At 44.1% G+C, this 27,253-nt stretch overlaps 2 protein-coding genes and 1 non-coding gene across 11 annotated transcripts in view; 2 read left to right on the top strand and 1 right to left on the bottom strand.

Moving 5' to 3' along the window:
- Positions 1-897: 897 nt before the first annotated feature.
- On the top strand, positions 898-5,750 carry RPL30 (ribosomal protein L30). The gene is made up of 5 exons (XM_030553543.1): positions 898-959; positions 1,041-1,091; positions 2,245-2,390; positions 4,104-4,234; positions 5,560-5,750. The coding sequence occupies exons 2-5, from the start codon at positions 1,071-1,073 to the stop codon at positions 5,607-5,609; spliced, it is 348 nt and encodes a 115-aa protein (XP_030409403.1). The 5' UTR covers positions 898-959; positions 1,041-1,070; the 3' UTR covers positions 5,610-5,750.
- LOC115647310 lies at positions 5,094-5,223 on the top strand. The gene has a single exon (XR_003999267.1). It is a non-coding gene; the product is annotated as a small nucleolar RNA SNORA72 (small nucleolar RNA).
- A 257-nt stretch (positions 5,751-6,007) lies between the features above and the next one.
- MATN2 (matrilin 2) overlaps positions 6,008-27,253 on the bottom strand; it is a 114,868-nt gene continuing 93,622 nt past the window's right edge. For all 9 annotated transcript variants that reach the window (XM_030553534.1, XM_030553533.1, XM_030553536.1 and 6 more), the window contains 6 exons: positions 21,940-22,353; positions 16,617-16,769; positions 12,970-13,041; positions 12,269-12,382; positions 11,813-11,908; positions 6,008-9,791 (listed from right to left, as the gene is read on the bottom strand). In XM_030553534.1, coding sequence (XP_030409394.1) covers positions 9,739-9,791; positions 11,813-11,908; positions 12,269-12,382; positions 12,970-13,041; positions 16,617-16,769; positions 21,940-22,353 — 902 coding nt within the window. In that variant the 3' untranslated portion in view covers positions 6,008-9,738. The remainder of the gene's footprint in view (positions 9,792-11,812; positions 11,909-12,268; positions 12,383-12,969; positions 13,042-16,616; positions 16,770-21,939; positions 22,354-27,253) is intronic.

The following is a 27,253-nucleotide window of genomic DNA, read 5'->3' as shown; positions in this document are numbered from 1 at the left end:
TGCTTGGAGAAATTGTTTAAACCATTTTCTAGAACAAAGGAAACTGTGATCACAGGATACAGGGGAGAAGAGAAAGGCAGTGGAAAAAAATCACTAAAGAGCAAGAAACTAACAAAATACAAAGAGTTAAAGGGGAGTGGAAATTTCTTTTCTTCATCCCTCTGATGTTGAGAGCACCTTCCAACAGAGAAACCGTAATGAACTGGGCCTCTGCCTCCCAGGGCAATCACATAACAATCCCAGGCCTGGGCTGAGACAAAGGACCAGGCCTCCACAGAATTACACCCCCTTTCCACCCTCAGCTAGAGAACCAGCCTCTCACCCTGAGCTACTTCCCCCACCTCACAGGAGCCAGCTCCCTTACAGAGCCCCGCCCCACCCCCCCCAGCAGCCAGCCCCCTAACACAGCCCCAACCACCCCAGCTACTCCCCCCAGCCCAGAGGAGCCAGCTCCCTTACAGAGCCCCCCCCCAACAGCCAGCCCCCTAACACAGCCCCAACCACCCCAGCTACTCCCCCCACCCCCCAGCAGCCAGCCCCCTTACAGAGCCCCGCCCCACCCCCCCAGCAGCCAGCCCCCTAACACAGCCCCTACCACCCCAGCTTCTCCCCCCACCCCACACGAGCCAGCCCCCTTACAGAGCCCCGCCCCCCCAGCTACACCCCCCACCCCACACGAGCCAGCCCCCTTACAGAGCCTTTCCCCTGTCAGCGCCTCCGGCTACTCCCCCCTCTCTCCCGCCCGCCAGAGAACCAGTCCGCACTACTCTGCCCCTTGACAGCACGGCACCCCCGAAAACTGATGCAATCCCGCCCTCCGGAGCTAGCGCAAGGAGTAGTTCAACCCGGAAGGGGAGGAGTTATCGCGAGATTTCACGTCGAGCCGCGAGGGGCTCTGCGCTGCATTGTGGGAGTTTCTTCCTTTCTTGTTGCCCGGCCATCTTGGAGGCGCGTCTCGGGTGAGCGGGGCTCCGCGGGGCCGGGCAGGGGCGCTCGGGCCGAGCCGCGCCGGGCGCTAACTGTTCCTCCTTGTGTTTCAGCTTCCGCCGGACCCGACACGAGGCAGCAACATGGTGGCCGCGAAGAAAACGGTGAGTGAGCGGGGCGCGCCCGGCGCTCACGTGGCGAAGGCGGGAGGCTGCGGAGCGGCCCCGGGGCAGCTGCCTCGGAGGGGGCCGGGTCTCCCGAGGCTGCTGCTGAGAGCTGGGTGACGAGGGAGCGGCCAGAGGTCCTGGGGCTGTCCCGGGGATGGGCCCAAAGGGGGAACTCGGTGAACGAGGGGAGGGAAGCAGGCCGGCCACTGGGCTCCTTCAGCTCGTAGGATGTGCTCGCTCCTGGCGCACGCAGGGCGGTATCGGCCCTTGCTGTGGGGGGCTGCCCCGCACCTCCCTCTCGCCTGTTTCTGCTGAGTCCCGGCAGCCTCACGCCTCTCTGTCACCGTCAGCCGGATAGGCCCTCAGGTGTCCATATCCTCAGCTCCAGGCTCTGCTAGCTGCCTTTGTGCGGGCAGGACTGGTTATTGCCTCTATTCCAGAACAGAGTTTGGGTGAGGGTCGGTGCATGTAAGCGTCTGCTCTCCTGTGTTGTTCTACCTTGTGATTAGCATTGCATTTATTTTTGTACACTGGAAAGTATGGGTGTCGTGCTGTAAAATGCCCTCTGTAATTACAGTATTCACTATCTAGCCGCAATATGCCACAGAGCGTTACAGAAAAATCACTTCAGCACCATGTTGGTAGTGATCACTGTCATTGTTACATTGTATGAAATGTATATACAGGACAGGGTCTGATGGTCAGACTGCAGTTTAGAATGGGAGTAACTTGATGCTTCTTTCTAAACCTGACCTTAAATTGAAAAGGGACCTTTTGAGTGTAGGATCCCACAGATATTCTGATACCCAAAAAGTGTAGGGGCAGGCTGGAAGTTCAGAACAGTACAACTTAATTTGTATAGTAGCTTTTTAAAAAAAAATCGTCAGTTAATTTCTCCTTGCATTTGAGAGATAAATAAGGGGACTATCTTGAAGTCTGAGAAATGTCATATTGTGTTAAAACACAATTTTTTAATTTTGATAAGCTTTTTCTTAACTTCTTGGATATTTAGATATGAGCTACCTAATCTTTTCTACTGTAAATAGTAGAAAGCTTAGTGAACCAAAAGACTTGTTTAGTTAAAGCTCTTTAAAATTGTTTGTTCTTTGTGTTAATCTGCATTACTCCATATATTTTAACTCTATTACAGAAAAAGTCACTAGAGTCCATAAACTCAAGGCTTCAACTGGTTATGAAAAGTGGTAAATATGTGCTAGGGTACAAACAGACTCTGAAAATGATTCGGCAGGGCAAAGCCAAGTTGGTCATCCTAGCCAACAACTGTCCTGCTTTGAGGTAGGTACCATTACATTGGAAATTGGACTTACTGAAAACTGGTTTTAGAAAGATACTTTATCCACACCTGCTTTATGCTGTTCACAGTGTGAACATTTTTAATACAGTGCACTGAATTGCCCTAGTTCTACAATATTGTTACAATTGCTGCAAAACAGGGCTGGATCTCTGGTGCAAGTTGCATGTGTAAACAATGGAGGACTGAGCCTCTAAAGTGCTTTTAAATTATGCTGCCCAGCTTTTGTACAGCAAAGGAAGCTTATATTAAGGAAAAAAATTTCTACAGGTAGTATGACTCAAATAAGCGTATAGCATTGTGGTTATTATGCAGGTGGGGAAGGAATCTGGTGGCTTCTACTGTTCTCTCCCACCCACCCCCTTTCCCTATTTTGAAATCTCATGCTGTGTGGGCTGGATTCTGTCTGTCATCAGACAGGGGTTTGGATGCTTTGAAAATAACTTTTTTCTATGAGGAGTTTGAAGATGCAGAAAAGGGATCCAAAACCTGTAGTGGCTGGAGCTGTTGGGGGGATAGGTTGATGTGGATCTGCACCTAATTTGGGTTGCTGGTGTGCAGGGACTAGTAGTGCTTGACAAGACCTGCAGCTCAAAGAGGCTAGGTGAAAAAGGGGCAAGCTAGGAATGTGAAAGAACTGGCACAATTCACTTCAATGTCTCCACCAGAAGCCCAGGTTCCTGCTTCCCTGTCTGCTCACATCTGGCCACCTGCCTTCCCCAGCCCTCATCAGTAAGACAACATTTTAGTCACAGACATTTTTAGTAAAAGTCATGGATAGGTCACGGGAATAAACAAAAATTAGTGTCCTGTGACCTGGACTATCTACCCCTAACTCTTGGGGGGTGTCACGAGTGCTTTGTGGGGGAGCAGCCTGGAATCATTGCTTGTGGGCGGGAAGGGGGTTGGTGAGGCTGGCAGACTCCCGGTTCTGCGTGGCTCCCTAGAGGTGGCGACGTCCCTCCCTCAGCTTCTAGGTGGAGGCGCGGCCAGGCAGGGTGGACTAAGAGCTGGGAGAGGGACATATCGCTGCTTCTAGGGAGCCCCACTGAGGTAAGTGCTGCCCAGAGCCCTCACCCCTTCCTGTGCCCCAACCCCCAGTACTGAAACCCCTTCCACACCCAAACTCCTGCTGCTGCTGGGGGAGGGTGTGCGGTGGTGCAAGACTGCCCCAGCAGCAGCTGGCTGCTGCAGAAGTCATGAAGGTCACAAAGTCACTGAAGCCTTGATCTCCGTGAGGAACTTGCACCCTTACTCATCACTTACAGGTTTCAGTGACCATCCTATCAAGTAGTCCTGCTCACTCCCACTCTGTCAGCAATCTACATTTGCATCACCTCTCAGCCTTTTTTCCCTGTACAATGGAGCCTACCTGGTATTTGAGCGCCCCCTGGGGCCTCTTTTGGAAAAGATAACAGCACTAACCAGAACTGCCAAAACCCATTCTTGACTAACAGAATCAGACTCCTACATCCCAAAGCTGTGATTGGGAAGTCAGACTCCCCTTGGGGGAAAGATGGTGACTGCCCCCCAACACAAACCTCAAGTGAAGGAATAAAATTAACTTCGCTGCTCTATAATCTAAAATTTTGGAAGTGTAGTTAGGATTCAGACTGGTCTAATAATATCCCATTGAAGGATTCATTTGAGAATGAGCGAGTTTACCATTTTCTGATGTGTAGCTTTTTAATTCTCAGAAAATCAGAGATTGAGTACTATGCTATGTTGGCAAAGACTGGTGTGCATCACTACAGCGGCAACAATATTGAATTGGGTACAGCATGTGGAAAATACTACAGAGTGTGTACACTGGCTATCATTGATCCAGGTATGTATTCTGGCTGCTTTTGCTTACATATGACTCCATCATCACAAAACGTTCACTGGATTTGCCATTCTGTTTAAAACCAGGATCCAGGGCGTGGACAGCACTCCCAAGACACAGAACATAAAAAAAAATTTAAAGCTCATTTTCTTGACCCAGTATGTTTTCTTTATTGGGCTTGCTTCACCTAAGCAACCTATTTTTCCCACCAGGAATGGGGATCTTTAGAATACTTTGCAGTCTGTGCTAATCCTGTTTAGAATTGGCCAGTTAATATGGCTTGGAAATATGATCTCTAATTTAGTTTTTCTTATGACATCTAAGCTTGAAAGTGAACAGGATTGCTAAAAACGCTAACCTTTTTCATTTAAAACAATTGTCATCAGCGGTGAACAAGGATAATTGCTGTTGGCTGGTGATATCCCTGGGCCTAAAGGCTGACTGTTATCTTCTCTAAGATGAAGTCTCTTAATTAAGCAATTTCTTGTCTTTATTTTTCCCAAAGTATCTATAAACATAGTCCAGTCTTGCTCAATTTTAGGCTGTCCCTCTGTTTAGTTGCTACTTTGTCAGCCACTTTGAATGGTTGCTTAAAGATGGATTTCACTGCATTTCTATATGTAACTACAGCGTTGTCACTGAGTGACAATCTGAATTTTCATCTGCTTGTTGTGCGTATGATATGAATACAGTATATTTTGCTATCAAACCAACTCCAGCAAAATCTAATTTATAATGTTTCAGGTTTGACTTATGTAACTATTAAAATAGTTGCTCACACAACATATCCTGAATTTTAGTTTTATGATTTTAGCTCTTAAGTTTGTATAATACCTCTGCTTTTGAGTTGGTATCGCATCTACTGCAAATATTGTCGCTGTCCTGAAAGTTCAATGGTCAGGCTAGTCACTTGCTATATTAAAACTCTGCAATGTGTCCCCAGGACTTGCTTATTTCTCTAATTTTTGTGTTTTTAATGGCTAGTGACATATGTAATTTTCATTTTATGTTGTACATTTCTGTAATTTATATAGAAAGTTTTGATATATTGATTTTTAAAGGGAAAGCATTTATTATATTAAATAGTATACTTCTGAGTATAGTCTCTATCCTTAAACTATTAGTTGGTGCCAACACTTGACTTTTTTTTTAAATTAATGTGACAGTTTTCAAAAGCCAAGATGTAACAGATTTGTAAGTGGAAAATATTGATCATTGTGGAATGGCAAACTTAAAATAGCTTCCAAATAGTTGTCCTGCATTTGTAAATAGCTTTTGCTGTGGCCCCTTTCCTGAGATTTGATTATGGCTTATTTTTCAATTTACAGGTGATTCTGACATCATTAGAAGCATGCCAGAGCAGACCAGTGAGAAGTAAAAGCTGGAGAACTGTCATCCCTTCTATAATAAAACTGGTTATAGACTTGTTTTAAAAAAAACACCAAAACCCTGTATTTTGTATTTATTATACTGTTGCTAGTTTGGAGCACAAGTTTGCAAATAGAGACTGGTTACCGTGGCTGTGACTCCTTTCCTGTTCTACAAAAAACAGTGAAACTTTCCAAAGGCTTTGGATTTGAATAGGGCAAGTAGAATAAGAATCCCTGAAAATCCTCATAGTTTGTGCTTTTATTTTGTTTTGCATGGTTAATTTAAGAGGAGTAGGACATAAATGAAATTAAGTTAAGGTGAGTCTGAGGTAGGAAAGCAAAGTAGGGTTAGGAGAATTTTGTTTAAAAATAAATAGAAGGAAGAGGCTTATTTGAACTAAAATAATTTAAGATCCAGGAGAGAGAGAGAGTGAGGTTTTTTTCCATTCCCAGGGACATGTAGGAATTATTTATGTAGGGTATAATTTAACCATAAAATCCTTTATTAAACCAAAAGACTGGATGGTTTTTATAAATCTGCTCTAAATGTGCGTAAAAAGCCTAAACAGCAAGCAATTTACTACATTCAAGGAGTAACAGAACACTTATAAGCATTACAAATGATCTAGGCACCCTGGCTTTAGTCTTCTATTGGTCAGGTAGGTATTAGCAGTGAATCCTTGAAGAGTTTACTTTTTTTATATATGCTTTAACAAACATGTCAGATCATTACCAATTATCAGACTGTATCTAATGGACTATAGAAAAAACTCCATCTGGCCTTATTTACTGCACCTGGTACCCAATTAAGAGTTATTTTTTTGCTTTAGCCTGAACCTTAAATGAGGTCACACTGGTATTTTGAAGGGTCACTACAAGTTAGACACAGCTCTTCCTTCTCACGATTTCATTCGTTTTGGTTTCATATTTTGGGTCTATTCATGTAATATTTAAAGTGACTAGGCTGAGTGCCCAACTTGAGATGACATAAAGGGACCTTGGTTTTTTTTTTTTTTAGAAAGTACTATGCATCCTATCTGCAGATGATCCTTTTTTTTAAGGAGATTTATTCATATCACTGGTTATGCTTGAAAATGGTGGTCTCTGCTTCTGGACAGGGACCATCTTTCTCTTTGTACTGTGACTACACAGAAGCCCTGATCACTGGTGCTATTTTACTACAAATGAGTATTTAGAAGTGAGAGGTTAGCTCTCTGCAGGCATCTAGTAAAGAAAATACACAAAAATACCATTTCTCTCAGATAGTTCCAACTTTTCAGCAATGTATATTTAAGAGCCATACAAAATACACTTACACAGAATTGTAGTAAAGTATATATCCCCTTTTGATGTATGCTGAATCAGTCATTCCTTATTAATATTAAATCTCTTCTGAACTGTAAGTCTCCAAGTGACATCCATTACACATCACAATAAAACCTGAAGGAAGTTACTTAACTAAAGCCTCTGATATTGGAAGAATTAACCCCATTGATCTTTGAGTCTTAAGATCCTCTCTTGGTAAGAAAGTTTATTTTAAAAATGACTATGAAATGTACAATTTGCCTGTTTAAATTTGCATTATTTAGAGTGGACAGTTTTTATTGGATACCACTTCATTTGTATGCTAGACAGCAGTTACTCAATTACCTATATGTAAACATTCTGAGATTTAAAGTTCTGGGGGGGAGATAGACATTGTGTGTTCCAGAAGCTATCAGCCACCATTTGTTCAATTATAGGCATAATATTTGTATTTTGGGTGTCTATAAACAACTTCCATGAGCAGATACTAATGCTGATATCAGACAAAACAAACTCTTGATGTATGTTAGGAAGCACATAAGATGAAACTGCACTCTGTTCCTGGTTCTAGAAAGGGGTGTGCAAGAACTAAATGTCAGCTTTGAAATCTCAACTAAAGCTCCAATGGAAGCTATATGTAACTTTTTTTTTTTTTATGACTAGTCTGAAGAACTAATGGATCTTTTGCACACAAAAAGTGGATGCAATCTAACAGCACAATTACAGAATTCCATCACTTACTGCTTCAGTCTAGTTTCAGAGACTACCATTGTAAAACAGTCATGTTTTTCTTTACTATGTTGCAAGGGGAGGCTTGTATTCAGAATGAGTCAAAACAGTAAATACTTCTGAAAATTAAATCTATTCATTCTCAAAAATGAATTGTACTTAAGTAGATAAAATTAACATGATATTACAAGATATGTTCACAAAGCAGTATAAGCTAAAGCTGTATACATTCATACAAAAGTTATGTAATTGTCAAGTACAAAAGAAATTGTCTTCGAGCATCTTTTTAGTACCTTCAGCTGCTGCAAGTGTTGTAAACACATGCAAAATTTGGAGGTTCCAGGAACTGAAAACCATTAGTCTTGAGTCTGCAGGGAGGGATGTCACTTAACCCCGCACACTTACTACTGTAATGTTTGCATTCTCACAATGGATGAACTGCTCTTTAACAATGTGCAAAAAAGACCACTGCTTTTTTGGAAAGAGAAGCTAGGAAATGACTATTGACAAGCTGCAATCAAAAAGAAACATGTATACTTTGAGCAGGGGATTGGACTAGATGATCTGAGGTCTCTTCCAACACTAATACTGCTTGTCTGTACTTTAAATTGTTACATTCAGAGCAAGAAAAAAACAATATAAAACACTCTCCAAGGAGAGAGGATGGCAGCAACAAACAAGGATTTTGGGAGGGAACGAAAACACCCTTCAGGTTTCTTGGAAAGAGAGATGGTTTTCACCTCTAAAAGTGTCCATGTTCCCTGAGAGAACATCTGCTGTCACAGTTGTGGCCTAAGACATGTAAGTAGATTTACTCATGACAAAAAGGCACCCACAGGTGCTAGATTTTTTCAGAGACTGGAAGAGAGGGTGAAATTGCAGTTCAGGAAAGCTTTTGCCCAGCACTGCTAAGTTGAAATCGGGTTTTGTTGTGGTAAGAAACAAATTCAGTGTCACTTTGAAATCAATCACTTTTTTTTTGATCCGCAAAGTGAATAATTAAGTAATTTGCTCAGCTCTACTGTGAGTTATCCAACAAGAGTAGGATTGTCCAGCCTGAGACACACTGCTTCAGAGAAAACAGTACCTTCCATATGGCTCTCCAATTGGAATGTTTGAATGTAAATTCACCTGAGGACCATTCTCCCTGAAACATTTAGTGCCCCATATTCTGCCCTTTGCTGGAGGAAACTTACATGTCTCCCACTGCAGGCTCAATAGAACACAGAAGAAAAGACCCTTGACCTGAAGAGTTTACAATGTGATAGAGTAGAATATAGACTAGGACCAAATAATTGTGAATTCTGCCCAATGACTAAAGTGGTAGGTGAGAGGAGATTTTGTGTGTGTGTGTGTGTGTGTTCTGGATGTAGAAGGCAGATGGCAAACTTACTTGAATGCTGCTCAAACACCTGGAATACTGCAAGAAAACACTAGTTAGTGTATACATTTGTGATGCAAGTAAAAACCTACTAAGCTAGTCTACACCTTCCCTCATTGCTAGTTTTCTATAGACAATGTTTTATGCTAGGCAAAGGAGAGTATACATGAAACAAGTTTCATAGCTGCATTTATGCAGCACACTTAATATTTTTAGTATGATGGAGGGGGTGAGAGATGGGGCACAATTAATGAAGCAAAAATGATTTACAGAGTATATTAGAGTCATAGATTCCCAGGCCAGAAGAGGGCCATTGTGATCACTAGACTGACCTGTAACAGGCCATAAAACTTCCCTAAAATAACACACCAGTAAGTCTAAAAATACCCAAACACAGCATAGAGGGTTCAAATTAAAAATAAAAGCATTTTATTAGATTGCATAGCTTATAAATTCAAGTGTTAAATTCTACTTAGAAATTTTGTTAGTTACTATAAAATTTTTGTAAGTTCCTTTCAACATTTGTCTTACTGCAATCAATGCAAGAGAACAATATGATGCTCTATCTCAGTATGTAAATATTGGGTCCAAAAATGTCCTTTTCCCTCACACACAAAAAGATTTGTGCTACATAGCTTTGTACTGCTTTAAGAAAATAGCTTTGTTGCAATTTGTATGTATAAATATACAGTACAGTGTATACTTTTGTTAAGAACTCTTCATCAGTATCTTAGTCTGTTTTCCAGGGCTTCCATTCTCTTAGTTATTTCTTCCAGTATTAATAAGTTAAGGAAAAAGCTATCTGGAATACATAGTGTTATACAAAAACTTGCCAGAAACTCCTTCAAATATTAATTTGATTCTTAGCATACTGAAAGGAAGGTGAAATCATTTTTAAAATGACACTAATTCGACAAACGTGTCATGGCAGCCTCTAAAACTGTAAATGCCTGTATTTGTAACAAGCCAAATATTATAGTCTGTTGTATCCAGCACAACACTGCATAGTTTTCTATTCAGCATTCTGGCATGTAATTGCTACATTTTTCTTTCATTATCTTTTAAATGCCCCCTCCTCCACATCCCCAACTTTTTATGGAGGGAAGAGAGAATGTAACTGCAGCAGATGCTGCTGGTTGTGGGGGTTTGTAGTCTGTTACTGACATGCTGTCGCTCTCGTTCTCCACTCCCCTCAGTTCTTGTATTTCACAGCTCAACCCTGTTTCCTCCTTTTCAATGCAGGGCTGGCAAAGGATCAAAGGGAGCTGTATGCAGCCCAATATGAAACATTAAAACTGGGTTTCACTCCTAAAAGTTTTGTCGTTTTACATTTAAAAGTGCTGTCCACTAGCATTACCAAAAGTACTCAGACAGGAGTTTCGGGTCACTGCTTATATCTGCTTAGCACAGTAATAGGAGAAAATGGGCTTTATTGGCATTTTAAAGTGAAGTGAAACTTTGTTCCTTGCTAGTGCAATCTTTAAAAATGTTTCAGCTACTTACCACTATGAAGCATTATTTATATATAAACATACTATTTAGATTAGATTAATATAGAAGACACATGAAGTCCCTAACCCACAAAGAGATCTGGAACAATACAGGAAAACATGTAGTTATGAGTACTGTAGTATTTGAGCACCTCATGATCTTTAATGTGTGTGTCCTCAAAACATATGAAATGCTATATCCCCATTTTACAGATGGGGAACGGAGAGGCTAAGGGCTGGATCCACAAAGGAGACTTTGGGCTCAGTGTTTTGTGGACTTCCTATTGTTGGAGGTTTTTAGGAATATATTGCACAAACATCTGCCAGGACTGGACTTGACTTGAGGACCTCTCAAGGTCCCTTCCAGCCCTCCATTTCTCATTCTTTGCAACACCTAACTTTTAGGTTCTCTGCTGCCTAGTGGAATCCACAGGGGGGAATTGTGTGCATAAGAAGAGGATCCACAAAAGCCAGCAAGCTGAGCTGGGAGCTGTTTAAGCTAGTGAGCAGAAAATTTGTCGAATGAGTGCGGCCTATGCAAGCTTGCCCTTTAAAGAGAGTTAGGCACCTAACTCCAGGCTGCAGGGAGGTAACTGTTGCTGCTTGGGATTCATAGCCATGAACCTTTCCCAGAGTTAGATGCCTAAGCCAGGTCAGCTTTTTCCTGCAAAAAGGAGACTAAATATGAAAATTGAAGCCAGAAGTGGTTAGTGTGTGTGTAAAATCAGTCATCAGCACTGTTCTCCGTGTAATATTCTGATATTTTCATTTGGAAATGATACTAAGTTACTCGTTGCATGTTGCTATTCCCTGAGCACAGCTGGAGACTTCTCTTGGGTATTCTGATACAAGAGTTTCCTTTTGCCAATAAACACCACTCAAAAATAGTATGATGGAGGATTAAAATTTCAGCCGAAGTGATAGCCAAATCCAGAGAATAAGATTATGGTCTCAGAATCAGTATCCCTTTTCTTTGCCGCCCTAAACACTCTACTCACCTGATCTAAGATGTGGACTTGTCTTGCTATTCAGTGGCTATGAAACATTTAAGATGCATGTTTATGAATAAAAACTTTGGTCTGTTCATTGAAGGAGCTGTGGATTTGAAGTCATTGTAAGAGCTGTGTAAACAGTAGTAGAATTGTTCTAGTTCATAAATTACTTTTGGGCCCAGGGGACATCTGAGACTGAGTTTTAAGTGAATGGCCCTAATTAGCATTTATTGTAACAGTCTCCCACCCCCTGCCCCTTATAAATAACTTCCTTTCTACCTGTGATCCAGGAAACAATTATTCAGAAAGGATATATCGCTGAGTTAGTTTTTTTACTTCAGCATTGGCATGGTTCTGGAATGTTATGAGATTTTCACAGTTGCACTGCTCCTTATCTTTTGAAGGGTTTGCTGGAAAAGCAGACAGAAGGCATTCAGAGAAACAGTGACATATAAGCTGAATATACTGAATCTGCAAGAGAATGTAGCCACTAAATGCAGAGTATGTTCAATATTTTCCTGGCATTGAAACACAGTATAATCACTATCAAAAGATGCGCACATCAAATCCCAGTTAAATACTTCGCTGTAATCATCACAGAGGAGGGGGCACTTAGAGAGGGTACTATGAAGAAACAGGTAGGCAAGGAATGCCACTCTGCGGCAGGCAATGTTTATGAATTTCCAGCCTTGACATGTCTTTCTAACTTGTGTAATCAAAGGAGAAGGCTGGAATTGCCTAAAGATTACTGAGCTCTGGTAACTAATTACCTGATCTTGCCGTTGACTGTGAAACACTCTCCTCTTCAAAAAGATACTTGTGACGTACTGCAAAATTGGAACAGGCAAGGAGGTCTGTGATGGCTATGCTGCCTGGTTCAGATCCTGCAGGAAACCCCAAGACAGAACTGTGCTTGTGATTATGCAATACATCTATTGAATTTTGTATGTAACACTTATTCATTTAAGGCCAGATTGTTCCACTCATTCACTGATCAGCACCTTAATTCAGTGGATTTTAGCAGGGACTTCTAATGGTGTAAGGTACTACTCAGAGTTTGCATTTTACACAAAGAATCTGAGCTATTAGATTGTATACTGTAGCTCAACTGTTTAAGTGTTGTATTCAAGGCCAGGAGAGGGACTTCAGCTCTGTATTGGTTACTGTTAAGCCTGGGCCCTTTAGAGTCTATTAAATAGTGAATGATCATGTAAATAAAAAACATTTTAAAGTACATCAATGTAGAAGATTGCTGTGGAAGTTGCAGCATCCAAATAAACTACTCTGGGGGATAAGGCGGGAGCATGCAGCCACAAGCAAAGACCAAAAAGGGTTTGTGGGGGATTTTGGTTTTTTGGTATGGGTATCCCTCTGGGTGAATGATGAACTTTCTATAGTGGATGCCATGAGAAGAATGCTGAGTGGGGAGCCAGCTGAGGTGAAAACAGGACACAGATTTAAAGCATCTAACCTGAAGAATGAGGACCAGTCTTGTGAGGCCTCCCTGTCAGGGGATCCTGATGGGGATCTGACTCTTCCAAAGCTGGCAGAAACAATTTCCAAAAGAGAAAGATATTAACAGAAAAATGGTTTTATTATTTTGCACAGAACAGTAACTTCCAATGACAGGAAAATGGTATTTCTTTCCTGATGTTTTTCTGTTAGCAGCTTCCCTTCTCATTTGTAACAAGTTGGCAATGGCTCTCCTGTGTGGAATTCAGAGGAGGCTGAGCATTATTGCTGGAGGCTCCAGGAGTAAGCCCTGCCCTTCATCTTAAGCTATCAAAAGCGTTCTTCTAAAGCTAGAAACACTTCAGCAACTGACTACTAACAACTTAAAATTATATCAACTAACCTTAAGTCAGTTACAGAAAAAAAATCCCCTCCCCCATGGCAGAGTCCAAACTTTGGGCTGTGTGCACATGGCCCTGACTTGCCAGTTTGACTCAAAGCCCCATAGCCTGGCAGAGTGAGCAATGGTGGCTTGCAGCAGCAGGGCGTAACTTGACCTCTGAGGCTCCTTAAAGGCTGCCTATAGCACCTCTTGATGCTTGAAGGGCTTCTCTGCTACTGGGCAGGGGGTACAGGGAGCCAGCTAGGCAGATGCTGCACTGGAGGAAGGAGGGTGTTAGAGCCAGTGATTCCTCAACAGAGGGGAGGGTGGGAGGAGTTTGCTGGAACAGTCATTGCTGCACAACAAATACAAATTAAACTTATAAATAAAACAAAGTGGTTGTGAGAAACTGAGCTGCCAATTTGTTCCATCACTTGGGGTGGAATTTCAGGTGGCCCACGTTAAAGCGTGGTGCAGCCCTGGAACCCCCCAGTTCCGCAGGTGAGAAGCATTACCCATTTGTGATGAACGAAGAGAAGCTGGGCAGCAGAAAACCAGGAGGCAGACGGACACGTCAGAGTTTCTAGTTTGGAAACTGCCTCAAAGGGGCAAGATTTACTTATTTTTGGTTTAGCAAATAATACATTTCTGAAAAGTACATGAAATGTATGGCAAACAGCACTGCAGCTATCTAAGGATGTTTGATAGGGAGAGAGATTTAGTAGAAGAGTTGCCCAAGAATTTTGGACTTGGAATCTCCCTGTGCTTTTGAAATTGTCATCATCTGTTTGCCTACCTAGTATGCAGGTGGATGAACAGAACTGCTTTTCTACAATCTCAGTATTTTGCATGTCAAACGGAGCTAGCAATAAGATCCTTAGCGTTGAGGCAGAAGCAGAGGATACACAGTCCCAGTCATACGCTTTCTCCTGACTCCTCTCAAAGCCCTACCTAAAAGGAGGAATGTGTTACTTCCTACCAGGCAATCCTGCACAGCAAAGAGCCTCCTAGGGTTCCTGGGCTTCATTCTCCTGTTACAGGAAGTGACTTCAGACATCTATATGAATGAGCAAGTAGTACTGAGTGCCAGTTGTGTGCGAGTGGGTGCAGGGGCATCATTAGGTCCCTGGTGAACAGGGGTCCAGTCAGGGATGAAAGTAACTGAAAGGACTTACCGGTATGCCGGAGTCCTGAGTGGAGGCGTGACCTCAACCGGAAGAGGCATTTAAAGGCCCTGGGGCTCTGGCCGTGGCTGGGAGCCCCAGGGACTTTAGATCACCCTGGAGCTTCCAGCTGCAGAGGTGCGGGCGAAATAAAGGGCCCGGGGCTGCGGAGCTCCAGGCCCTTTAAAGCACTGCCCAAGCCCCACTGCTGGAGCTCCCGCAGTGATTCAAAGGGTCCGGGGCTCCCCGCATCAGCAGGAGCACCAGGCCCTTTACACTCCCACGCTGTCTGAGCCTGGCTGCTGGGCTTGGGTGGGGATTTAAAGGGCCAGAGGGTCCGGCTGCTGTGGGGAGTCTTGAGCCCTTTAAAGCGCTGCCCATGCCCCGATGCCAGAGGTCCGGAGGTGATTTAAAGAGCATGGGGCTCCCCGCAGCGGCCGGAGCACAGGGCCCTTTTCATTCCCGCCCGAGCCTGGCAACTGGGCTCCAGCAGTGATTTAAAAGGCCCGGGGCTCCCCACAGCGGCAGGAGCCCCAGGCCTTTTAAATCCTCGCCTGAGCCCGGCTGCTGGGCTCCGATGGTGATTTAAAGGGTCAGAGGCTCCGGCCATTGTAGGGAGCCCCGGGCCCTTGAAAGCACCACCCGAGCCCTGCTGCCGGAGCTCCGACAGCAGCGCTTTAAATGGTTTGGGGCTCCCCGCAGTGGCTGGAGCCTTGGGCCCTTTAAATCACCATCCAGGAAACCAGTCCGGCACGGCGCACCAGCTCTTGCCGGTACGCTCCATCGGACCGTACCAGTTTACTTTCACTTCTGGGTCCATTCTAGCTCAGAATCTTCCCACCCCTTGAACAGATGCTATGGGAGGAAGGTCTAGAGTGTGGCTGCTAGTGACACAGTAGGGGCAGGGCAGGGGAATGATTTTGGAAAGTCAGGTTCTGTGCTCATGGATCAAAAGACTGGTTTGAAGCACAAACTGGTTGTTTTTCAGTTTACTTACTGGGTACATTGAATTATTTTGTTGCTATTGTGAACACTGCACAATAGCCCATAAGAAGAAGTCCTTAAGCCTTTTTTTTTTTTTTTTTGCTGCTGAGCCCTACCACTAATTTACATGAGGAGACATCGGCAACATTCCCCTACATTGTAGGTTCTCAAACTGTGGTCCATGGACCACCAGTGGTCTGTAAGCTCCATTCAAGTGGTCCGCAGACAGTTCCCTCTAAGGTACGTGCCTGGGCAGCGCACATGATACAATGAAGAGCCACCCACCTAATTAGTGGAGTGGCTCCACTAATTAGGTGCCTGGACCCTGGAGAAGACACACATGTAAGGTGAGGTGGTAGCCTTGGGGGGAGTAGGGTGTAGTGGAGGTGAGAAGAGGGGGTGGGGGGAATTTAAGACGTGCAGGGCTGCAGCGGCCAGACAAAGGTGACTTTCCCCACCTCCAGAGCTGCGGCTGCTGGGGAGAGACCCCCCTCCTTCCCAGCCCCAGCTCTGTGGCTGCTGTGGTGGTGGGAGAGACCACCCTCCCTCCCAACCCCAGCTTGGGGGCTGCCGCGACAGGGGAGAGGGCACATCCATCGCATTAGAAAGGTAAGACTACTGGTATTAAAATATGAGTTTTGTTCTTCTATTTATAGAACAAATTATTCTATTTGTAGAATGTGAATTATTAAGGTTTTTTCTTTATTAGCGCTTTTATCCAAAGTGCTTTACAATAGCTAGGTAACGATACAAGCAACATTTGGAAAGATCATTAAGTGGTCTGCTGAGACTCTCTGCAATTTTCAAGTGGTCCGCAAAAAAAAAAAGTTTGAGAATCACTGGCCTACACAATTTTAAACATGACTCATATAGACCATAAGTGCAATTGTTCTCTCCCAGTAAATCATCATTTGGATTCCCCCTCCCCCCCAAACCAATATTCCTAAAGGAATAGCTCATGTTTAGTTTGGGTGGGGTTCACTGATCTAACTGCAGCCTGAAGGAAGGGGGGGACATTACCAATCCTCCTGGGGTTTAAGTGTATATTTGATGCATCATTTATTAAAAACAGAAAAGAAGCAAAATATAAATGGCTGTTCCTTTTTCTTATATCTCAACGGAATAGACATGTGGTACCTTCACAGATTCGTTTTTTTAGTTTTTCACTTATCTCCCCCATGGTACTGAAGTCTTCAGCATAGAAGAGATGCTTGTCTGGTGGCTCAGAAGCAATTTCCAGTAATTCTTCCTCAATTGCTTTTCCTATTCCAACAGCATAGATAGTTATACCTGGTGCAAGAGAAATTGCACATTATTACTACAGCAACATTTTTTTTAAATCCAGAGTTTAAGTGAAAGAAAGATGTATTATTGATTACTTATAGCACCATACATGTGCATGCCATATAACTCAAAGATTGTGTTGGATGAATAATCCTAGTTACACTGAGTTATATAACATCTGAAATGCTGTAGAAACTGACTGCTTTACTGTTGGTTTTATTAACAAACAATTCTTCAGCTAAAGAAGTCCTGGACATATGGTTACCGCTGAAGATAAATAAATCCCAAAAGAGCACTGTGGCTGGAACATACTGAGGGAGAGAGAGCACCTCTGATCAATTTAGCAGTGGCACTGAGACACTCTGGAGGGACACAGAGCTCATCAGTCCCCGTTTTGCTGAAATGATAGATAGACTTGATGTAGTAGCAAGGCAGGCAGGGGACAGAATCCTGAAAGAGATCAGTAGTTTGCTGCGAAATACATTTAAATACATTGTCTTCTCTGATAGCGTCAGCTAGGCAGATTAATCTGGAGCCTTGGAACCTAAGAGTTCTTGATCATCTAAGAGAAATGCAGAATTGATGTTGGGAGAAGGGACAGAGAGAGAGGAGCCATTTATGGGGCTGGAGGAAAGAGATTAATAAGTCCTGGGGCAGGGATCCTGGGTGTAAGAGTCTCTCCTGCATTGGGTGTTTGTTTTCTTGTCGAGGGAGGGAGGGGGAAAGAAGAAAACTGGGAGTAGGAGATCAGTTGTTTAAGGGGATTCATGCCATAGTTAGTCTTAATACATCCTGGTAGTTGGGCTGGGGGCAATGGCTCACATTCCCCTCAGACAGATTTTAAACATAAACCACACAAAGCAGAGCACACTTCATATTCCTGTTTTCCAACAACTGGCAATGATTCTTTGCTTCTGGTTTACACATGATCTGAATATTCATTTCTAGTTACATCACTTCTGCCATTAGAAAATGTACTCACCTTGTACTAACCGCTTTGGAATTTAAAAAAGATTAGAAGTTGGTCCTTGTCCTGTCTGCAAAAGGTCATTGTGAAATGAGTGCAGATGATCTGTCTGGGATCCCAGTCATTTTTTTAAACCCACAAGGATTATCCTTTTAAGGACTGAAGCAATTTTTAAGAGAGCTTCAGATGCCAATGACAAAAACTGAATTTTCAGCTCCTTGGTTTCAGATAAAAAGTAGTGTGTGGGGTTAGTGTATCTGCTTTCCTTTGCTGTTCAGTGATAACATCTGTATGCTCACTATGAATAACCCCTTTCAACTCTCCACTGGAAATGCAGGAGACTAGATGTGATGACATAGTAAATACACCTCTTCCATCTCCAGTGCTTACATTTTTATTAAGCAGAGTCCTGCTTTCTATCAAAACCCTGGATGACATTGTGCTAGCCAGGAAAGTAAAACATCCACCACATTACAGAGGTTGATTCAGTTTAATGAATGGATTGTTCATGCTGAGGTCTGCTGCTTTTTAAAGACTTGGAGTTAACAGTGATAAAACATTCAGTGCCAAATTTCTGCTCAGCAAAACTATGTGGCCCCCAGTGGGATTACACTCGGGATGTATTTGGCTCCTGGTGTCTCAGTGAAAGCAATCCACTGCTGAAGTTTCTTACTGAAAGTAAGTGGGGTTGGCTTGTACTTCTCTCCACATCTTTTACTTGTCAAGGCCTGTAACTCTTCCATACACTGTCCCAAATCCCACCTACTCACTCCTGGGCATGAAATCATACGTTATTGGCTTAATTTTCAAAGCTTCAGAAAGAGGCATGGTGTTGACATTTCTCTGAATACAAGTTTGTCAGCTCTGTTGCCTCCCATTCTGTATTTTTCCAGTTTCTTCCTCATCTCCTTGTACCATCACTTCTTCCCTTTTTTTCTTAGCAGAGTCGTATCAGGACACACTCCAAACTGGTTGCACAAATGGGTGCCCCTGCCTGCATTCAAGTATGCAACAAGCTATCATTGTGTTGATATGTCAAAAAACAAGGTCTGAAGTCTTTCTAAAGTCCTGGCAGCTTATTTGTGCCACAGTCCATCAGCCCAGGTTAGTAGTAGGACTCTTGCAAAACATTTCCTGTTTTACAGGCAAGTCCTTTTTTTGTTGAAAATTTTCAGTTTTTAAATCTCTAGCTGTTATTAGATACCGTGTGGGAAAAGTGATTTTTTCAAGGGTGCCTTACAGAACTGATTTCTGTCACCTTGATCATAGGCTACAGTTTTATGGACCCCTCCCCCAAATGAAACAACAACATATTGTAGACCATGTTTACTGTTCAAAATCACGTTTTCAATTAAATCTGAACACGAGTTATCATCTTGCCAGGCCCTCCTCTATAACAAACAATGGGTTTTCTTTTTCAGCAAGACCAGTGGGATATAGACAATATAGCAACTGTCACAGGGTCAGCTCACCACTAGGGCACCTCCTCCTGACTGCTCTGGGGATTAGCTCCTTCCAGGCATAGGCACCAACTTTTCCCACCCCCTGCCAACCCTGCCCTGCCCCATTCCAATCCCTTCCCTAATGTCCCCACTCCAACTCCACCCCTCCCTGCCCCTATTGAATCCCTTCCCCAAATCCCCACCCCAGCCCCACCTCTTTCCCGAGTGCACAGCGTTCCTCCTCCCTCCCAGTGCTTCCCGCCGCAAAACAGCAGTCCTGGATTAGGGGTTGTATAAAAGTGGATGGGTAGGGTTCTGTGGCCTGCCTTGTGCAGGAGGTCAGACTAGATGATCATATTGGTCCCTTCTGACCTATGAGTCTATAAGTCTATGAGAAGTGGGGACGTGGCAAGCTCAGGGGAGGAGGTGGAGCGGAGGCGAGCTGGGGCAGGGTGAGGAGCTGCCGGTGGGTGCAAAGCACCCATCAATTTTTCTCCATGGGTGCTCGAGCCCCGGAGCACCCATAGAGTTGGCGCTCATGCTTCTAGGTGCTGCACCCACCTCTGGCAGTCTCTCCACCCGTCATCCTCTCTCACCATGCTGCCCCTCTCACTCCAGGAGCTGCCACTTCCTCTTTGTGACTTGGCCCTCTGGCCAGGTCACTATGGTCCTCCCCTTCCAGAGTATCAAAGTCTTTTGGGGAAGACTGTCCTAGGCAGTCCACTCTCTACTGCTGGTCTGTGCCACTTCCCTGCTGGCTGGGTTCCAGCTAGGTTCCAGCTCAGGGACCCTCTAGTCAGCAGCCAAGGACCTCACTGCCTTTTCCCTGAGCCTTTCCCTACCTGGTTTGTTTAGTCTGAAAAAGAGAAGACTGAGGGGGGATATGATAACAGTTTTCAAGTACATAAAAGGTGTTACAAGGAGAAGGGAGAAAAATTGTTCTTAACCTCTGAGGATAGGACAAGAAGGAATGGGCTTAAATTGCAGCAAGGGAGGTTTAGGTTGGACATTAGTAAAAACTTCCTAACTGTCGGGGTGGTTAAGCACTGGAATAAACTGCATTGGGAGGTTGTGGAATCTCCATAATTGGAGATTTTGAAGAGCAGGTTAGACAAACACCTGTCAGGGATTGTCTAGATAATACTTAGTCCTGCCCTCATGGCACAGGACTAGACTAGATGACCTCTCAAGGTCCCTTCCAATCCTATGATTCTGGCTTCCCCTGCATCTCTGGGTTTGCCAGATGCACAACTCCCTCCTCCTCCCAGGGAGTAACTGAAGACTACTTCCCTGCAGCCCCCAGCTGTTCTCAGCTCCTGGGTTTTGTACTGGCCCTTCCTATTCCCATCTAGCTGAGCCTCATCTAATTAATCCTGTTCACTGACTCCTCCTCCAGGTGCAGCCTGGGCAGTTAACTGTATCACCTAGTCACCTTAATCCTTTATGGTCTTGTGCAGGATGGACACCCAATCATAGCAACATATAATCGCTTCCAAGTCTATGCTGTATTTTTAAAAATTATAGCATAAAGCAAAGGCTCTGGAACAACATCTGATATTTTGAGTGCGGTATTTTATATTAATATTATGTGTTAAATGGAATATTTAATAAAGCTCCTAATATCTGTGATTCTCCATTTAAATTAAGTACCTTTAATGGAAACATGCCGGGCACAGCTCAGCATTCAAGCTATACAATGCAACTGCCCTGTGCTGATTTGGTTCTTTAGTACATAGACCCTCTCAGAGGTACTTACTCATTACTTCCTGAGATAGTAGTTGTAATGTGGTGTTCTGTGGCAAAGCCCCTAGACCAGTAGTTTTCAAACTTTTTTTCTGGTAATCCAGTTGAAGAAAATTGTTGATGCCCATGACCCAATGGAGCTGGGGATGAGGGGTTTGAGGTATGGGAAGGGCTCAGGGTTGGGGCAGAAGGTTGGGGTGCAGGGGTGAGGAGATTGAGGGGTTCAGGGTTTTGGGGGGCGCAGGGCTGGGGAAGAGGGTTGGGTTATGGGAGGGGATCAGGGCTCTGGGTGCAGGCTCTGGGCTGGGGATGAGGGGTTTGGGGTGCAGGAAGGTGTTCTGGGTTTGAGGAGCTCAGGGTTGGGGCATGGGCTTACCTCAGGTGGCTCCAGGTCAGCCATGCAACAGGGGTGCTAAGGGAGGCTTCCTGCCTATCCTGGCACCGCGGACTGTGCTGCACCCCAGAAGTGGCCAGCAGCAGGTCCAGCTCCTAGGCAGAGACGCGCAAGCAGCTCCGTGCAGCTCTTGCCCACAGGCACCACCACCCCCAGGTCCCATTGGCCAGGAACTGGCCAGTGGGAGTGCAGAGCTGATGCTGAGGGCAAGGGCAGTGCATGGAGCCTCGTGGCCCCCCTGCCGAGGAGCCAGACCTGCTGCTGACTGCTTCCAGGGTGCAGTGTCAGAACAGGTAGAGACTAGCCTGCCTTAGCCAGGCAGCACTGCCAATGGGACTTTTAACAGCCTAGTCGGCAGTGCTGACTAGAGCCGCCACAACCCAGTACCTTACATTCTGTGACCCAGTACTGGGTCACGACCCACAGTTTGAAAACCACTGCCCTAGACAGCAAACCAAACTTTTGGGAAAATATAATTCTCTCCAGCAGAGGGCAGTGCTACATGCACTGGCCAGTACATTGCAGCAATCTTGTCTCTTTATTAATATATGCTGAAATACTTTTTAAAATAAATAAATAAATAAATATAAACATCCTTAAAGAAACAGTGACAAAGAAATACCAGATTACCATTCTGCTTTGCTTTGCTGGCCCACTCAGAGACTTCATCTTGGGCTCGTCCATCTGTAAACACTATAGACACCCTGGGCACTTCTGCTGAAAATGGCCTTGCCCCTTCCGCTTCAGTAAAGCTTCTCTCAAACATTTGTTTCAAGGCAAGTCCAGTCATGGAGCCTTTCCCCATGTATTTCATTTGGGATACTGCTTTTTTCATGTCTTTGGCTGTGCTGAATTGTCTTAATGTGAACTCTGTGCGAACTTCAGAGGAATACTGCAGCAAACCAACTCGAGCAGCTTTGGGAGAAATCTCAAGGGAAGCCAAGATTCCAGAGACAAATTCCTTTACAACTTCAAAATTATCCTCTCCGAGACTTTTTGATCCATCAATCACGAACACCAGATCAATTGGGCCTTCAGTGCATCCTGTATAAAAAAAATAAAAGCAAAGATTTTAAAGAGAGGCAGTGGTTAGGGAACTAGCCTGGGACTTCGGTTCTGCTCCCTGCTAGCAAGTCACTCACTCTCTGTGCCTCAGTTCCCCATCTGCAAAATGGGGATGATGATATTTTATTACCTCATGAGGCATTATGAGGATAAATACATTACAGATTGTCAGGTGCTCAGACAACACGGTGATGAAGGCCATAAAAGTACCTAAGACAAAGGAAAATATGACTTCCTCGGAGCCCAATAAAGGAGAATGACAAGATCCAGAATAGATTGAAACCACCTCCCCTCAAAATCAGATGTGTGAGTTAACAGCTTGAAGTCTCATTCCCTATTTTCATCATTTTTTGAAATTCCACAGTGAAAAAAATGTGTAAAAGAAAACTGTACAGAACATAGGCCATATTTGGATTCAGGCCTGAGTAACTGTTTAATGAAAGTTAGCATTACTAGATGTCTGAAGCAGCTTTCTGGCTTGTAGGCAAAAGGTTATTAGGATAAGGTCATCCACTTGCCCTAGACTCTGCCTCCACCTCTCAGCGTTACTTTCCCAGTGTCATTTCATTGTCCTGAGTACATGTGGAATGAGTGGCTGTGTATATGCTGACAAGTCATTAATTATATTTAAACACTATGTTGTGGGCCTAAGCAGAAGTCTGCCTACCAGCTTCTTATCATATGGCTCTCCTTGTGTCCTATTTTCAAGAGACATCTGTTAGCAGTTACGAACAAACAGTAGCAAGACATGTACACTCTAACCTGGAATCTTCAAGACCAAGTAACGTATGGACACCAAGCTGTAACAGCTAATTGGCCTTTGAAGATATTGGGGTGTCCCCGAGGTGGAGGAAGGGGACACTGTCATGGTATAATTCCCCACTCTGAACCTTAGCGTCCAAAAGATGGGGTACCAGCATGAATTCCTCTAAGCTCAATTACCAGCTTAGTACTTGTAGCGCTGCCACCAACCAGAAATTCCAGTGCCTGGTACACTCTGGTCCCCCCAAAACCTTGCCCGGGGACCCCCAAGACCCAGTCCCTCTGGATCTTAACACAAGGAAAGTAAACCCTTTCCCTCATCATTGCCTCTCCCAGGTTTCCCCTCCATGGGTTACCCTGGAAGATCACTGTGATTCAAACTCCTTGAATCTTAAAACAGAGAGGAAAATCCACCTTTCCCCCTCCTTCTCTCTCCCCCTCCCAGACTCTCCCTGAGAGAGAAAGTAATCCTAACACAGAGAGAAAATTAACCTCTCTCCCCCTTCCCTTCTTTATCCCCACCAATTCCCTAGTGGATCCAGACCCAGTCCCCTGGGGTCTCACCAGAATAAAAAAACAATCAGGTTCTTAAACAAGAAAAGCTTTTAATTAAAGAGAGAAAAACAGTAAAAATTATCTTTGTAATTTTAAGATGGAATATGTTACAGGGTCTTTCAGCTATAGACACTGGGAATACCCTCCCAGCCTAAGTATACAAGTACAAATTAAAATCCTTTCAGCAAAATACAAATTTGAACTCCTTCCAGCCAAATACACATTTGAACTCCTCCCAGCCAAATACACATTTGCAAATAAAGAAAACAAACATAAGCCTAACTCGCCTTATCACCTAGTACTTACTATTTTGAATCTATAAGAACCTGTATCAGGGAGATTGGAGAGAAACCTGGTTGCACGTCTGGTCACTCTCAGAACCCAGAGAGAACAACCACCAAATTCTAACAGCACGCACAAAAACTTCCCTCCCTCAAGATTTGAAAGTATCCTGTCCCCTGATTGGTCCTCTGGCCAGGTGACAGCCAGGCTCACTGATCTTGTTAACCCTTTACAGGCAAAAGAGACATGAAGTACTGTTGTTCTATTAACTCTTAACTATCCGTTTATGACAGACACTGATCTCTATAAAGCACTCTAGCCATGCGGAAGGAAGTGAAGGCTCTCTCACATCAATAAGCCACCCAAAATTGTATCCTGCTCACTTTCCTGGACTGGCCAACCAAGGATGAAGAGGTGAAAAATTCTGACCCTTAGCTAAGCCAAACCTGAAATCTACATGTGAGACAGAAAAGACCAGGCTATCCTCCCCACATCAAAAACCTTCAAGTTTCATTTTATCATTTATAAAGATACAGATAAATATCACCTAGGGCTATGTCTACACTACAGACCTTACAGCATCGCAGTTGTACTGCTACATCTGCCCTGCTTTAATGTCCTCTGTGTAGCCGCTCTGTGCCGGTGGGAGAGAGCTCTCCTGCCAGCGTAATTAAAGCACTCCCAACAAACGGCGATAGCTATGTTGGCAGGAGACCATCTCCCACCAACATAGTATTTTATCAATACATTAGAAGCAAGAGGAAGACCAAGGACAGGGTAGGCCCATTGCTCAGTGAGGAGGGAGAAACAGTAACAGGAAACTTGGAAATGGCAGAGATGCTTAATGACTTCTTTGTTTCGGTCATCACTGAGAAGTCTGAAGGAATGTCTAACATAGTGAATACTTATGGGAAGGGGGTAAGTTTAGAAGATAAAATAAAAAAAGAGCAAGCTAAAAATCACTTAGAAAAGTTAGATGCCTGGAAGTCACCAGGGGCTGATGAAATGCAGACCAGTTAGTTTAACTTCTGTGCCAAGGAAGATAATGGAGCAAGTAATTAAAGAAATCATCTGCAAACACTTGGAAGGTGGTAAAGTGATAGGGAATAGCCAGCATGGATTTGTAAAGAACAAATTGTGTCAAACCAATCTGATAGCTTTCTTTGATAGGATAATGAGTCTTTTGGATAAGGGAGAAGCTGTGTAATTTGGCAATGAGATGACGGTTATGTGTCCTTCTGTGCTGTCTGCTGCTATCATGGGTGCCCCTGGCTGAGATCGGCCGGGGGCGCAAAAGCAAAACTGGGAATGACTCTCCGAGTCAATCCCTCTTTTATGGTTTCTAAAAATAGAGTCAGTCCTGCCTAGAATATGGGGCAAATGTACTAGAGAAGCAGTGTATCAGAGTACAGCTGCTCTGTGTCAGATCCCGCAGAAATGATGCGCTATATGCCATTTACGGGGGGTGCCCCTGCAACAACCCCACCCGTTGCTTCCCTCCTCCCCCAACCTTCCTGGGCTACCGTGGCAGTGTCCCCCCCATTTGTGTGATGAAGTAATAAAGAATGCAGGAATAAGAAACAGTGAGTTTTTAGTGACATAAAATGAGGGGGAGGCAGCCTCCCGGTGCTATGATAGTCCAGGCAGGACATTAAGCAGTGTGAGGGAGAGGAGCCCAGTATCCCGCTGCTATGATAGTCCAGGCAGTACAGAATCTTTTCTTTACACATGAAAGGGAGGGGGCTGATTGAAGCTCAGCCCCCAGTTGCGATGATGAAGACGGTTACCAGCTGTTCTGTACCATCTACTGGGAATGACCGAGAATCATTCCTATTTTCACCCAGGCGCCCCTGGCCAGCCTCACCTGAAGCCAGCCAGGAGCACTCACGGGTTCATAAGAAGGACGGTTACCAGTCCTACTGCACCGTCTGCCACCACGGAGGGGAGAGGAGCAGATACTGCTCTTCACTGCTGCAGCATCGCGTCTACCAGCAGCATTCAGTAGACATAGGGTGACATTGAAAGAAGTCAAGAAATGATTTCTTTCCCTTTTCTTTCATGTGGGTTGGGGGAGGGAGTAAATTGACTAGCTATTCCCTAAACCACACAGGACAATGTGTTTGAACATACAAGCACTGGGAGCTCAGCCAAGAATGCAAATACTTTTCGGAGACTGCTGTGGACTGTGGGATAGCTGGAGTCCTCAGTACCCCCGCCCTCCCTCCATGAGCGTCCGTTTGAGTCTCTGGCTTCCCGTTATGCTTGTCACGCAGCACTGTGTAGCCTGTAGATTTTTTTTTTCAAACGCTTTGGCATTTCATTTTCTGTAACAGAGCTCTGATGGAACAGATTTGTCTCCCCATACAGTGGTCAGATCCACTATCTCCCGTACGGTCCATGCTGGAGCTCTTTTTGGATTTGGGACTGCATTGCCACCCGCGCTGATCAGAGCTCCAGGCTGGGCAAACAGGAAATGAAAATCAAAATTTCACGGGGCTTTTCCTGTTTGCCTGGCCACTGCATCCGAGCTGAGATTGCTGTCCAGAGTGGTCACAGTGGTGCATTGTGGGATACCGCCCGGAGGCCAATACCATTGATTTGCGGCCACACTAACCCATATCCAATATGGTAATACCGATTTTACCGCTACTCCTCTCGTTGAGGAGGAATACAGAAACCGATTTAAAGAGCCCTTTATATTGATATAAAGGGCCTCGTAGTGTGGACGGGTACAGCGTTAAATTGGTTTAACGCTGCTAAAATCGGTTTAAACGCGTAGTGTAGACCAGGCCTATGTTTTGATTCAAATGTTAAAAAAATGGAATGGACTGCACAGATGAGGTCTCAGTCTGCGTTTTTTTTTTTAAATTAACATTGTCTATCTCTAATCTTAAAGCAATCAGAGTACAGAGAGACAGAAGTGGAATCAGAAAGCAAATTTCAGACACCAAGAAACAGTTTATACTTCTGAAGGACAATGCTGCAAGCTGGTTCCATGAGGTGGGTCAGATCTGTCTTTGCCTACTGTCTTTTAAAATAAAAATTCTCCCTTCACCAATTATATTTATCACTTGACCTAATTTCAAGTGCTAACAGCATGTACTATGCTAACAGGTGGTACATATGGATGAAACAACTTACTTTCTTTAAGAAATGTTCCCTTATGACTAGTCCAGTTCAAGGGCAGCTACAGTTCTGAAGAATTTAGTAAGCAATAATATCTCACTTTGAAGAGTAAGGGCCACAGTATGATGATAGGTGTTCTGGGGTGGACTAAAGG

Source organism: Gopherus evgoodei, chromosome 2 (genome assembly GCF_007399415.2).
Source record: "Gopherus evgoodei ecotype Sinaloan lineage chromosome 2, rGopEvg1_v1.p, whole genome shotgun sequence".
NCBI lineage: Eukaryota > Metazoa > Chordata > Testudines > Testudinidae > Gopherus > Gopherus evgoodei.
The sequence above is the reverse complement of the archived record's forward strand: the minus strand, read 5'-3'. Positions and strand labels throughout refer to the sequence as shown.